The following is a 15,431-nucleotide window of genomic DNA, read 5'->3' on the forward strand; positions in this document are numbered from 1 at the left end:
ATTTTGTCACCATGCAGTTATTATAAATAACAAACCCACATTGTTACTATGCATGTGTGTGTGGAAGGGTATTTTGTATGCATGCATATCATGCGCTTGGTTGGTTGTGCGCGTGTGTACATTACAGTATCTGTATGTGTATTTCCATGCATGCCAAAGTATGAGAGTGAAAGCACATGGTGTGAGTGCATTAGAAGTCCATGAAAACTATGCGGGTGACAATGCTACTGTATTTCAGTAACACTATGACTTTGGCATTTCTCTGTTCATCTCCTGTAATCCTTTGGTATTACAGTTTCCAACTGGATAAGCAGCCTTGGCAGGTTGTCAGAGTTGTAATCTAACCTGTCTTGCAGCTTATGTTTCGTTTTGTCATTTTATTTTGAAAAGTTATGTAAAAAATGTAATATTATCATTAGTGCAACCTCCTGTTGCACTCACAACTGTTCACCTCCGCTGAACAAGTGTAGGTGTAGAATGTGCGATATTCTTTTCTGCTGTGCACACCACTCAAACATAATGTACATGGTGGTGCACTATTAACTTGACTTAATTAACCCTTGTTTAAAGACATAAATCTGTATTGATATGATACATGATCTGTATTGCTTGTTTCCCTGACAGAGCCAGTCAACTGAACACCAAATGCAAAGGTTCCAAGGGCCCTCAATGGTTTATAGACAGCTTTGTAACACATATTGGGGGTCCAGGGTGATATGTTGTCAATAGATTTTCAGCTATGTGTGTTGTGAGATTGGGGATCAGCTATTTGAGCTGTGTTGAATGAGTTTGGAACATTTTCACCCAATGACATGCCCAAAATAGGGAAGCCAGGCTGAAAGAGGTCAAGTATCTGGTGTAACAGCTGTGAACATGTGAATGTGGGTGACTCAGTCTCAACCTCTTTACGAGGACATCACACTCCCTGTCCTTTATCACCTCTAAGAGGACACCAGCCACACTTCACAGCCTTCGAAGCTGTGTGAACACAGAGTCCTTATGATTGAGGGACTGAACACATTCATATATGGACTTAATCACAGGCCGCCCAGTGTGCTGTGGGACAGTGGCGACACAAGTAGGTCAAAATGACCCCTGTGTAATGTGACTGATGTCATGTAGCCTTGTAAAGAAAAGTTGCAAATGACCACATTTCACCCACTTATTCTGAGTTATTGAGTGTAATATTGTCATAATATGATTATTGTATATAATTTATTGTCCTACTATAATATTATTATAGCAGGACAATAAATAAATGTATTTTGAGGTTGGACTGCAGTGTGTTGGTAGCACAGCGAGAGAAGATCTTCTCCCAAAGTTTGAGGGCTCTGTTCTAAACCTTACTGTACTTTGGCTAAATGGATAGAACTATTTACATATTACTAGGGAAAATGTACAATTATTGCATCTATTGCATAATGTCAATATAAAATACTAAAACAAAAAGTAATATTTTATGTTGATAGATATTGGAATACCATACTGAATTTGACCACACAGTAATCAAAGTGGTACTGCGTTAGTCTAGCAGTGTTAGTGCAGCCAAATATAGTGGCAGCTTAAACACAGACTGGAGTTCAGACATTCTTTCCACAGAGTTATTCCAGTCAGGGAGGATTGTTCCCAGTCTGGAGTTATACTTAGTTATACATCCTCTTGCGAACCAAAAAATATCTGCTATTTTTGGGGTATTGGTGCGCAACCGAGTATAAATCAGTTTTAAGATTAACTGTGTTATTGTCCACTTCACTATTCTCCATTTAGACTGTTGGAGGGGGCACAGTGTGTGCACATACTGTAACACAGGGGTCTGACTGCATATATTCTGCATATTGCTGTATTGACTTTATCCAACAACTCAGCTGCCCTTCTATCCATCCATTATACATTATAATGTTCATTTCTACAATGTTTCTGCGACTTTTTTAAGTCAAGCAGCTCAATAATCAAAGATGAATATCCAATATATTTGTCTCGTACTGGGAACATACCTGTAGATAAAACATTACTATTAAACAGCTCTGATAGTGTGCATTTCAGTGTAATGCAAAACACTTGTATTATATTTGATTAATGCTGTCCTCAATCCTGTTCATTTCTGGGAACCAAGTGACTTGGAACAGGTCTTTGTGGTGGTCAATGTAGAAGATTTTGTAACATGGAGAGCAATAAATGTGTACAGCACTATACATGAATGTATATATATTAGGGATGTGAATCTCGACCACTGAGGCGATACGATACGCATCACGATACACTCCCAGCGATACGATATAATTGCGATACATTGAAATCTTGCCGATACGATACATCACGATACACCCCTGACCCCGATACGATGCGATATGATTCACGATATTTTGCGATACACCCCTGGTGCTTACGATGCGATACGATTCACGATTCGGTGCGATTCAACACAATGCAAAGGATTTATATTAAAGCCCATGTAAATTTCCCCCCCAAAAAATTACTAAAAATGCATTACATTTAATTTCCAAACAATTTATTGTTTCACTGTAGTACTAGGCTCTGTCTAACAATCCAACTTATTGAAATCTGGGAGAACACTCCTTGCTGGCTGGTAGAATTGTTTGATTAATACTATATCATTATATCATTATTATATATCATTACATCCTCAACAGGTGGTCAGGGACCCCTAGGGTCCTCAGAGTTATGTGAGGCGGCAAAAAAATAATAGTTTGTTTTTACAGTAACCAATTGAACCCTAGCAAGTAGCAACCCTATGGGGGAACATTAGCCAATACATTAACACTTATTGAGGGTTTAAGAGATAATAATTCATGGATTATAATGAATAACAAAAATCCATCATATTAATAGAAAAGATAATGTGTGAACAAATAAACACAACATAGTAATGTATTAATGTCACTGATGAAATAGTGCTGTCAAACAAGTCTCTGACAAGTTTTAATCTGCAACAGTTTTATATAATAGCCTACAGTAGTCTAAAATAGCCTACAGTGGGGGTCCCTGCTTGATCTCTCTCTTCTCAGTTAAGGATCCTTGACCTGTATTATTATTATATTGTATGAATATAATCTAGGATTTTGCCATTTCTAGCCAAAATGTTTCAAAACGTAGATATTTGAGTCACAACGCGACGCGTTGTGAGCTTGTAGGTCTGCTATTTAGGTGCGTGCGCGACACCGTCGAGCTGCCAAGTATAAATCAGGCTCCAGCCTCTCTTTGCAGAGGGAACAGCAGCAGCAGAAGAGTGTTCTGCCTGCTACAGTAACAAGTTGTGAAACAGTGTCAAATACTTTGTTTTAATCGCTAGCTGCACGCCCAGTATCGTTGTTGTAGTTCATACGTGTGTGTAGTTAAAGCGTGGAAGCTTCTGCTTTGTTTAAATCAATTCCGTCGCAGACTCGACAAGAAGAACAAACGGGTGTGGAATGTGGATCATAATATCACGCAGCGTGCTCCAGTCCAGTGACACAACAACGGATCACATCAGCGAACATTGGACAGGGATGTTATAAAGCTAAACGTGGTACTAATCTTGCATGTTTAACCAGTGGGCTCACGAGTGCTGTCTGTCTGTCTCTGCATTCCGTCGGGTCGGGTGTTCACTGCGCTCCGCTGAGCAGCCAGTGCTGCTGTAAAAGACGCTGTCTGTAGAGTCGCTACAAGTGCTTTTTGGGGGGAGGGCTGATGGGGCATTCAATGCGCCTCGGAAACACAGTATAGAATGAAATACTATTATGCAAAAACCGATCCAACCGTGGAATGTACCGATCCAAACACTCACGATACGATACATCACGATTCCAGCCGTCAATTGTACCGATCCACCCTGAATGAACCGATTCACTCGTATCGCGCACGTTTGTATCGCGATTACGATCCGTACCGGTATATCTTCGCATCCCTAATATATATATATACACTGTATATCTCCATGTTATCATCCACTAAATCATTGCAACACTGAAGTTACCTTACATCTCACTTCCTGTCTGTCAGGTCTGAGTGTATACAGATTCACCTCTCTGAACACAATCATGGTAGATATACAAGCATCAGAGAGACAGAAGAGGGGGGGGGGGGACAGAGAGACATACTGTACAGAGGGACTCAAAGTGGGAGGGATAGAGATACAGATACAGAGACTAGTGGTGGAAGTAGTACTTGAGTAAATTGGATTATCTGATCTTACAGACAACTCTGCACCAAATAACATCTAGGCTAATTTTCCTACTTATATTGATCCCAAGTGACTGTCCGGGGTCTATTAGGCAGAAATGCCCCTGTCATCTAGTTTCCCCAGCAGACCTCATTGCAGAGAGTGGAGGCCATAAACCTATCGCTTTTACGCTATTTGTTGTGGTCGATCCATCTATCTGTTATTAGTTGTCATTACACTCGCATCCATGCCTTCGTTGTCCCACACGAGCCACCACAGTCTGCTAAACAGTGTTAGGCTCAAGTTTTGCCAAGTCCTGGAAAAGAGGACAGGGACAACCAAGGCATGATGTGTTTGTAATGACAACTAGTAACTAGTTAAAAAATATTAACTTTTGACCGTAACAAATAGCGTAAATATGCTGTGAGGGCTGCTGGGGTCTGCTGGGGAAACTGGACGACAGGAGCATTTCTGCCTAACAGACCCCATGGACAGTCATTTGGGATCAATATAAGTAGGAGAATTTGCCTCTATGTTATTTAGTGTGGAGTTGTCCTTTAATGTGGATGTGAAGTGAAATGTTTTATTTTATCACCACTCTGTCTCTCATGCGAGTGTAGTTGTGCATCACCTGCGAATACGGTGGCTGTTCATACCACGATAATACCGTAATACAGTACGTTACATGCCTAGATGGAACATGAAAGAGAGAGGGAATACGGTAGGGTACGACAAGGAAGGCATGTGCGAGAAAGACAGAGGATGAGATGAGAAAAAGAGAGACGATCGGGAAGGAGAGAAGTGGAACCTCATTGATGATGGCTGATAGATAAATGTGTGTAGTGCAGTGGTTCTCAAAGTGGATTCCAGGGACTCTGTGGGTTCCTTTAGGGGGGGGTCTAAATTGACCCATACAAGTCTGTAATTCTGACAGTGTACACACGAACACATTTTTACACTGGAGATCTTGATATTTGAAAGTTTGAGAAACACTGGTGTAGTGGACGGACACACACACCTAGGCCACTGGCAGGTTTGATCTCAGGCGACTGTCTGGAACAGGAACTAGTGAAGAGTCTGTAGGAGGAGGTGGAGGAGCTTGAGGAGCCCTTGGAGGAGTGAGTGGGAGACGTCTCAGAGAGGACCTGAGGGAGGCCAGGGAGAGAGTAGGGGTGTCAGGGTGGAGAGACAGAGAACATTCTCGGAAAATCACAATAGGAAGCACTGACTGGGAATCTCAATACATACAGCACGCATGGCATGTTCTGTGTTAGGGTTAAGGTTAGGGTTATGGCAAGGGTCTTCAACAGGGGGTCCTGGACCCCTAAAGGGTCCACTGAGTTACTACATGGGGGCCACCAAATCAAACCCAGGACCTTCTAGCTGTGAGGCGACAGCGCTACCGACTGCGCCACCGTGTCCCCCACCCAGGAGCCCTTTCACTACCCTGCTATCCAGTTCTGAAGCACATGAACCAGTTGAGTCTGTTCCCATGGGTCCAGTACCTCCATGGAACCAGTCTTTCGGTTGCGGATCATGGGAGATTTCTTCTGGATGCTGATTGGCTCAGACAGAGGAAGTGCCTGGTCCGGCTGGTCTTGGGACAGATCCTCACAACTGCCCTGATTGGTCTGCTTGGCATCGTTCTGATTGGCCAGAGGACACAAGGTGAACGTTATGCCAAAATGAAAATAAGGAAGTGAAGTGCAGAATTAATTTTAGTACCAAATGATAAATGTTAACACATTATGGTGGCAGAATATGGCTTGGTGAATGGAGAGCCTTTGGTCTTGTGACCCAAGAAAGTCCTGAGAATTATTTCCAGACTTAAGGGACTAATGTATCTGGCAAGTGGCACCAGTCTCCTTGAGCGAGACACTTAACCCTCAACCTGCACCCACACACATACACACCTCAGAGGAGGCAGGCCTGAAGCCAAAGCCTAGTGGAGCGTTCTCCTCATCCTCGCAAACTTTGACCCCTGGACTGAAATGAAGCTCAACATGGAAACGTTCCTCTGAGGAGGGGTCCTGAGAACACACACACACACACACACACACACACACACACACACACACACACACACACACACACACACACACACACACACACACACACACACACACACACACACACACACACACACACACACACACACACACACACACACACACACAACACATCCATTGATTTTTCCCATAGATTTACACAAATATTATATCAATTATTTTAAGCCTAGAATCAAGCCATCCAGGATCCTGGTGAATCATCATGTATGTAGGTGACTGGGATTTTTGAAAACCGTAGTGAAACAGACCTGATTTACACTTTACTTGATGAGTTATTTTGATGAAAAGGTTATTTACAGGGGTGCCCCGAGTCAAAATCGTTTGAAAACCATTAACCTATTGGTCAGTCCAGTGGTTAATCTACCGGTCGGCTAGTCTACAAGTAATCTACTGGTCAATCTAATCTGATCTATAGTCTACAGCTTAATCCACTGGATGGTCTGTTGGTTAGTATGTTTTGTTAACTGTTAGTATATTCATCTAGGGGTCAGTCTGGACAATTTACCTGGTTGTTGTCTTCATACAGCATGATGACTACCTGAGTCATGTAGTTGAGTTCAGGCACAGCACTAAGGTAGTCCATAGCCTGTTGCCATTGCTGGTCCTTCTCCTCCTGATACGTACACAGACACACAGTAAGCAACAACAAACACAAAAACATGAAACATATCAATTAAGATATCAATTAAGAGATGCAACCATAATTTCATATCCGAACCATTTCTGTAAATGCACACAGTCTGAAATATAATATTACAAGGAAGTCGTGAGTTCAGTGATCTGCATTCACAACTTAAATTCTACTTGTAACATATACTGTTGTGTTCCATACCTTAAGTTATCGGACTGATTGTGTGCATTTATTCCCTTCAATATAAACTCTTCAAAAATGTTAGGAAATGTGTACCGGTATTTAGTCAATCATAACCCTGTTTGTTGTCCGTTAGCTTGTTAAGCGGAATAGCCGAGAGCTCGCGCAATGTCAGATCATGAGTCGTGGAAAAAAGGATAAAAAATGATGTTACGTACGTTTAACAGTCCTCCGTATCTGAAGACGCTAAGCAGAGAATGGACGTGACTCTCGCTGGTGAAGTACAGGCGGGTCCTGACATGGCGACCAGGAGACATCACACCACGAGAGTAACTGAAAAACAACACATACAGGACTGTTTCTCAACCCTGGAAGGTGAGGAGGTCTGACCAGACATGTTACTCTGTGTGTGTGTGTGTGTGTGTGTGTGTGTGTGTGTGTGTGTGTGTGTGTGTGTGTGTGTGTGTGTGTGTGTGTGTGTGTGTGAGTGCGCTCAGACTCACAGTGGGTGCAGTTTGTTGACAGCCTCATCTTCATGTGTCCTCTGCAGATCCAGTTGGATCTTCTTCATCAGAGGAACACAGTAAGCCTGGGCGATGTCCAGCTTCTCTGCTTTAGTGATCCCATACTCCTAGGGGACAGAGAGCAGGGCTGAAAACAACACTGCATTCTCGGTTGGCTGCCTGACAAGCTTCACTGATGGAAAGAAAGTGCGTTGTTCACAGATAGCTTAGCCCAGTGGTTCGCAAACATTTTCATGTCAAGATTCCCAAATTGGTATGTACAGTAATTGGCCCCGTTTTAAACTATTTTGTGCCAGGGACCCCCATACGAGAACGTTTGTCAACATCTGCCAACATTTTTCGAAAATAGCTGATCTACATGGTCACCATTTAAACTAAAATGGGGCTTTTAAGAACTGATCCTCATTTTGCTGGGGACCCCCCTGGCTGGAACCCCTCAAGGACAACCTGGGGGTCCCCGGACCCACTTTGAGAACTAGTGAATTAGCCAATAAACAATGGAATCCACTTCCAACATCCTGTTGTGCTCCAACTTTGATAGTGAACACAAATACATCTCTCTGTCTTCTACTTCCCATACCCAGGGCAAATAAAGGTATTTGGTGATTTATTGTTCTCTAATAAGACATTTTTACATTTATGGAATAATTACCGTAATTGCTGAACTATAAGCCACAACTGAATATAAGCCGCACCAGCTAAATTTAGAAAAAAAAAAAATGTTTACATATATCAGCAAAACTAGGATACAGAAGGCCTGAGAGAGAGAGAGAGAGAGAGAGAGAGAGAGAGAGAGAGAGAGAGAGAGAGAGAGAGAGAGAGAGGAGAGAATGAGTGAGTGAGTGAGTGCATACAGTATATTAACCTGTGGTATGACTATGTCAGCCAGTGCACGGGACAGTGTAAACAGCTCCAGAGTGTCGTCCAGACCCAGCGAGGCGTTATGTTGTGTGTCATATTTCACACAATCGTAGATATCAGGGATCTTACTGATGTCATAGCGGCCACTCTTCATGCGGAAGTCTCTTTCTAACTTTGACCAGCGTTGTAACATCAACTCCAGAGACTCACTGTGGTACAACTGCAGGTCTGTGTTAAATACAAACAACCATTTAACACAGCACAAAACACACACACATACTCACATTCACATGCTGAAACCATAAAGAGTAATGACTCTGTGTGGCTCAGACAGGATTGCCTTCACCTTGTGTCACAGAGGCACTGCTGATATTAATGCCTGGCAAACATAACAGCTGATATCCTCATGGACCTTGCTACTGTAGAGATGGTATTTGTGAATGTTCTCATATCAAGCCAGGACCAAATGTTTTTTTCCTCCCTTTTTTTTTCTGGCCTCTCATCACTGCCAAGAGATAATAAATAACCTTCCAAATTTCTGTTTGGATTACAACTAGAGAGAACAAAATGTACTCGACCCACCCTACATAATGGCTTTTAGTTGGAAGGAATGGACAGCTAGTTTCTGCTTTCACTAGTACTTGTCCGACTTTGTTCATACAGTATATGGGCATTACAAGATATGGGCTTAATATTGATGACATCAGGGAATCTCCATATATGGGCATAAAGGGACAAGGACTGACTAAGAGATCTCTATATATGGCCATTAATTTATTAGTGAATTAATTTTGCCCACTGACTTGAAAAGGTAAAATTCAAAGGGTAATTCATTTGCAAGTGTGACTCGTTTTTGTATTGTTCCTTTGTTTTTATTGTGTTCCATCATTGAATTGCCTTTACATTATGTTTTTGAGCAATGCAAAGTAACCGCTCCTACATTTCACTTTGTGTGTATTAGTACGGAATGGATCTCCATTTATGGAGAACCAAATGTAGTACAGATCTCCGTGCTCATACACATAAAGTAACTGAACGGCCCATACAAGGAGATATGCCGTGTGTCGTGTTTTCACCACTCACTTCGCACTGGTGCGTTTATTTTTATTTTTATGTACTGTATATGAAGCACTTTGTTGCGACCGTCGATCGCAGTTTACAGTCAGAACCGGCACAGCTTGTCCGTATGTATATGTGTAACGCCTGACACTGTGGTCCCCTGACACATCACTGTGACATCACAGTGATGTCAGATACTCAGAGCAGGGATAACACCTGATACTGTGGTTCCCCTGACACATCACTGTGACATTACAGGTGACATCACAGTGATGTCAGGTACTCAGAGCAGGGATCTCCATATATGGGCATAAACAGGTCACATCACAGTGGTGTAGCTCTAAAGTCAAGGATCTCCATGTATGGGCATAAAAGGGATTATATGTTGTGATGTCATGGGAACCACTCTATGCCCATATATGGAGATCCCTGATGTCATCAATATTAAGCCCATAACTAACAGAACTTCATATCCATATACGGGGAACTGGTCCGATATACATCACTGGCCAGACGGCCAAGACATGGCGCTTGTCGCCCTGAGGTAAACATGTTTCTGAAAAGTATATATTTTATTATTACAAACTCAACAAAATTTGACATGCAATATTACTGCATGATTACAGGATCACTTAAGATCTTTATTATACAATTTAGCAAAAGCCGCATCCCACTTCCAAGCTCAGTCACGCCCACTCTGCCTCCACTCCAACTCAACGGTAGGGAGAACGTACGGAAAAATACCGCCCACCTCTATGCCGATTCGCTAATCGCTAGGATCAGGGGCGTCACTTGGGTATGGCAGGGGTATGCAGCTATATACCATACCCTGGGTCCAGGGGGGAAGATAAAAGTTAGTTCGAAATATACATCCATGAATGTCTCTGGGTCCAGGGGGGAAGATACAAGTTAGTTCTAAATATAAATAATAAATGTACTTGGGTATGGCAGGGGTATGCAGCTATATACCATACCCTGGCTCCAGGGGGTCCAGGGGGGAAGATAAAAGTATAAATCCATGAATGTCTCTGGGTCCAGGGGGGAAGATAAAAGTTAGTTCGAAATATAAATAATAAATGTATCATGCCTGCTGGTAAGGTATGGCAACATGACTGGAGCTACTTCTTCTTAAAAAAAAATGTATCATGCCTGTTGGTAAGGTATGTCAACCATGTTGCCATACCTTAGCTTTTTCTGAACTGACGCCACTGGCTAGGAACCCGCAACACTTCCACAGGACACACGGAACGTTGGAACGTTAGAGCACAGTCCCACAACAGCAAGAGCATCAACACCTACTTTTTTCTCCAGTGACAATGACGACCAAAAACCCAACTACAGCACAAAAAGGTACTGGCAATTACTTTCTGTAAAAAAAAGCACACACGCTGGTGCTGACTCTGTGTCCATGCATGTCCCCCTATCTGCTCTACTTGAGTAAAAAGCAAAAAAGTAATGCTATTCGCTACCACCCTACGGCCGTAGCTGCAATCTAAAATGTACTCGAGTAAAAGCACAAAAGTAATGCTATTCGCTACCACCCTACGGCCGTAGCTGCAATCTAAAATGTACTCGAGTAAAAGCACAAAAGTAATGCTATTCGCTACCACCCTACGGCCGTATCTGCTCACTAAAATGTACTCGAGTAAAAGCACAAAAGTAATGCAATTCGCTGCGTCGTCTTCGTCCCTCTCTCTCCCCCTCCCTCTCTCTCCCCTCTCTCTCTACATCGTGTCTCTCTCTCCCTCCCCCTCTCTCCCCCTCCCTCCTGTGTGTGTGTGTCTATAACACCAACGGCAACATCAGTTGCAAAAAGTACTCAAATGTCCACCCTACGGCCGTATCTGATCACTAAAATGTACTCGAGTAAAATGTACTCGAGTAAAAGCACAACAGTAATGCAATTCGCTGCGTCGTCTTCGTCCCTCTCTCTCCCCTCTCTCTCTACATCGTCTCTCTCTCTCCCTATTCTCTCTCTTGCAAACGCGCATGCGCGTGTGTCCCCCTCCCCCTCTCTCCCCTCTCTCTCTCCCTCCCTCCTGTGTGTGTGTGTGTCTAGAACACCAACGGCAACATCAGTTGCAAAAAGTACTCAAATGTTTTTACTTAAGTAAAAGTACTCCAACTACAAGGAACATGCCTGTATTCGAATGTGTTACTAGACTAGAAGTATTCCCATCATCAATCCACTGACACCGACATAAGCTATGAACAACAAGATGTGTGTAAAATTACCTAAAAACATGTACTTTCGAACATCAACCAGGTACAGTAACTTGCACTCAGTGGCTGTTATTTAATTCTGCAAATCAAACCCTCAATAATGAATAAAAAAAAATAATAAAAAAATAATAATAAATAAATAAAACATTTTGGGGGGGGGGAACTATTGTGGCCGAACTATTTTTTTTTTAACTTTTTTTTAGTAAAGAAGCGGGCGTGGACTCTAGATGTGAGCGGGCCGTAGGCCCGCGAACCTCTAGTTTTATACATTATTGTCATATTTTACATTACAATTTCAGTTTTAAGCATTTGAAGATTGTCAACTAATTTTTCAACAAAATCAGAATGGACGCTATGCGCACTGCTGGGTCATAAACTGTGCAATATATCCTACCTGCAGACTTGGGGTCTTCCAGTCTCTTGCGTATCTGAGAGGTGAGAGACTGGATCAGGGTGTAGACCTTGTCACAGGTCTTTACTGGGTTCTCAATGAGATTCATGGAGTTGACCAGAGATGGGCTGTTGGACGGCGCCAACTGAAACCACAGGGACACGATCACCATTACATCACGGCCTATACACTGCATGATGAATGTACACCAGGGGTCTTCAACGTTTTCAGGCCAAGGACCCCTTAGTGGAGAGCGAGATGAAGCAGGGACCCCCACAACCTCGTCATAGATTCCATATAGTTTAATCTTTTGACAGCACAATCATCAGTGTTGCTTTGGATTCATGTAAATGTTGTGTTTTCATATATTTAACCATTTGAACCGTCAATACTTAATAAACTTGACCTTTCACTCTGTAGTCTGCTCTTTTCCCCTCTACACCAAACCTCTTAGCCAAAAATAGACGATCTACAAGCTCACAACGCCTCGTAGATCGGCTATTTTTGGCTAAAGTTCTCAGAATATGGACGCTAGGGTTCAAGTAATTAATATAAAAAAGGAGGAAAAAAGTTTCTATCACACAAAGATTTGGAGGACCTGACCCCCTGTAGTAACCCTAGGGGTCCCGGACCCCCTGTTGAAGACCCCTGATCTAGACACCCTCCAGTCAGAAGCACTATATTGGACCTACTGTGTACAGTACCTTCTGGTAGTCCTCCTGGGTGAAGTCCTGGGGTTTCTGCATGATATCATGCAGTCTGGTTTTGACTTTCTGCTGACAGTCGGTCAGAGAGTCACTGTCGCCGTCTAGAAGGCCATTCATGTTGGCACTCTTTACCATCTGAACCAGGATGGGAGTCAGCTCACCTTCCAGAGCCAGCAGGCCCTGAGGAGAAACACATAGTCAAGATTACTTCTTTATAGAGTTATGGTATGTATTTTTGACAACATCTTTATAGCAATTATGCAGCCGATGTTTCCCAATTTTCAACCACTTTCGACTGAGCGTATTTTGAGCAACTAGTAATAAAACTAGACCAGGTCAACCTGGTTGTGCCAGACCCCCTGTCTGTCATCATCATTTATGACATCATGCCTTTTGTAGGCATGTCATCATCATGTCATCATCATATATACCCTTTATATAGAAAAGGGACAGACCGACATTTGCTTATGTAGGCCTACCCATTTCATGGGTCTGGCAAATAGCCAATCTACAAGCTGACAACCAGTTGTTTTGCGACATGTTAAGAGCTTATAGATCGCATGTGAGCAGGGGTGGAAAAAGTACACACATTTTGTACTTAAGTAAAGGTATCAATACTGCACTGTAGATGTACTCTGTTACAAGTAAAAGTCAAGAATTCAAAATGTACTTGAGTAAAAGTATGAAAGTGTTGGCATCAAAATATACTTAAAGTACCAAAAGTAAAAGTACAAAATGTTTGAAAATAGCAGCTCTACAAGCTCACAACGCATCGCAATGCGCAGTTGCAAGCTTGTAGATCGGCTATTTTCAAACAGCCTAGGTATAAAATAAGGCAAAAGTGGTTTATGTATGTTTTATAATATTATAATGTATATCTGCAAAGTAACTAGTAACTAAAGTTTTCAAATAAATGTAGTGGAGTAAAAGTACAATATTTGGATCTGAGATGGAGTAGAAGTAAAAGTATTGGAAATTGGAAATACTCAAGTAAAGTACAGATACCTCCAAACTGTACTTAAGTACAGTATTTAAGTAAATGTACTTTGTTACTTTACACCACTGCATGTGACACAGGTGTACTTGGCCCTCACACTTACGTCGCACCGACATAGGGGGCTTTGTCAGAGTACCAGTTGTACCCGTTTGTCTGTGTCCCTTTTGTGCCCATACAGTACAGTATATGGAGATCTCTGTATCTGTCTGTCTACCTGTATGCCTTTTATGCCCAGTGTCACGGTGTTACCTTGGCAAAAGCAGCAGCAGTCATCTGCACTCTGCCCTCGTCTGAGGCATAGATCTTCAGATCATGTCTGTAGGTGCTGTGCAGGCGTAGTAGACCACAGCCTGGGAATCCTGCATAGTCACCTACAACACCAGAGGGACACAGGAACGTCACTTAGACACAATGTAGCAGTATATCATCTCCTCTCTGGGAAGAAAGGATGTCGGGGAAGACTGAACCCATATGGACCATAGATTCTGATGTCGTCGACGTGCTGGCTCTTGGGGTGGCAAAAAGTCACTTTCAATTCCAAGCGTGTTTTCTTCTAAAATTGAGTTTGTCTTGGTCTTTTAAAATGGCTTGTTAACACATATTAAATTCTATTTTGGTCAGCTTTATGAGCAGGCTGAATTGAAAGTGAGGTAATGCATTTGTTATTAGGTTAAAGCCCAAGTCATTTAAGACATCAGCAGCCCTAGTCTCAGAGAGTGTGAAATGTGTTGTAATGTTAATCTGCATTCAGTCAGTTATGTTTAGACAGCCCTAAACAACAAACCACATGGATTTATGTTAATATTGTACAGTACAGAATGACTATGTCCCATCTACAATATCTACTGTATAACCATCTGTCACTTTTCTATGAATAGTAACATCAGTACATCTCTCTATCAAACTGTATAACTATACTATATATTATAGGTACAGTAGGTAGACTGTGGTTGTAAATGGCTTTATTTAATATTGGATTATCATGCTTTGACATCAAGACAAGCCGTCTCCATTCACAGCCAAGGATCAGTATAAAGGGGAACACACACCGGACGCGGAGGCGGCGCGTCAAAACATACAGCCCCATTATTTTCAATGAACCAACCCACACTGGCGGCGTCATACGCGCGCAGCCGCGGGTCTGCCGCGCCGATACGCCGTTGTTCTATTTTTCCAGCGTTGCCACACGGTAAGCATGTTCTCCCATGGTTCTCCCCACCGGGGGAAATGGACGTGCTGTGTGGCAGCGCGCCGCATCCAGTTAGGGTTACCCCGTGGCACTTCACGTGCGTTGATACCACGACGTGGCGCAGCCGCCCGCGTCCAGTGTGTGCTCCCCTTAAGTATTGTTTGCCCACACAACATACAGTACATTTTCTCAAAGAGAATGCACTGGAAAAGAACAGCTATGAAATTAGTGTGATGGCCACTGTTAGCTCAGTTTCACACAGTCACGCTATACTGTAGCTCCCTCGAGCAGGGGGCCTTATTGTCTGCATGTGTACACACAGTAATGTTAGCAATCAGAGAATGTACTCTATTGTACTTCAATCCCTCGTCAAAGTGTCTGTCCCTGGTTCACACAGGACTGTTTATGGCTCTGAACCTTGTACTACTAACTTCTAAATCT

The 15,431-nt window shown here is 42.6% G+C and overlaps 1 protein-coding gene across 4 annotated transcripts in view; it reads right to left on the bottom strand.

Moving 5' to 3' along the window:
- ppip5k1b (diphosphoinositol pentakisphosphate kinase 1b) overlaps nucleotides 1–15,431 on the bottom strand; it is a 95,800-nt gene that overhangs the window by 35,597 nt on the left and 44,772 nt on the right. For all 4 annotated transcript variants that reach the window (XM_080737573.1, XM_080737572.1, XM_080737575.1 and 1 more), the window contains 10 exons: nucleotides 14,051–14,172; nucleotides 12,802–12,984; nucleotides 12,101–12,242; nucleotides 8,429–8,652; nucleotides 7,543–7,670; nucleotides 7,258–7,372; nucleotides 6,734–6,841; nucleotides 6,073–6,189; nucleotides 5,665–5,805; nucleotides 5,178–5,304 (listed from right to left, as the gene is read on the bottom strand). In XM_080737573.1, the coding sequence (XP_080593699.1) occupies nucleotides 5,178–5,304; nucleotides 5,665–5,805; nucleotides 6,073–6,189; nucleotides 6,734–6,841; nucleotides 7,258–7,372; nucleotides 7,543–7,670; nucleotides 8,429–8,652; nucleotides 12,101–12,242; nucleotides 12,802–12,984; nucleotides 14,051–14,172 (1,407 nt within the window). The remainder of the gene's footprint in view (nucleotides 1–5,177; nucleotides 5,305–5,664; nucleotides 5,806–6,072; nucleotides 6,190–6,733; nucleotides 6,842–7,257; nucleotides 7,373–7,542; nucleotides 7,671–8,428; nucleotides 8,653–12,100; nucleotides 12,243–12,801; nucleotides 12,985–14,050; nucleotides 14,173–15,431) is intronic.

Source organism: Nannobrachium achirus, assembly GCF_963921795.1.
Source record: "Nannobrachium achirus genome assembly, chromosome: 11".
Lineage (NCBI taxonomy): Eukaryota > Metazoa > Chordata > Actinopteri > Myctophiformes > Myctophidae > Nannobrachium > Nannobrachium achirus.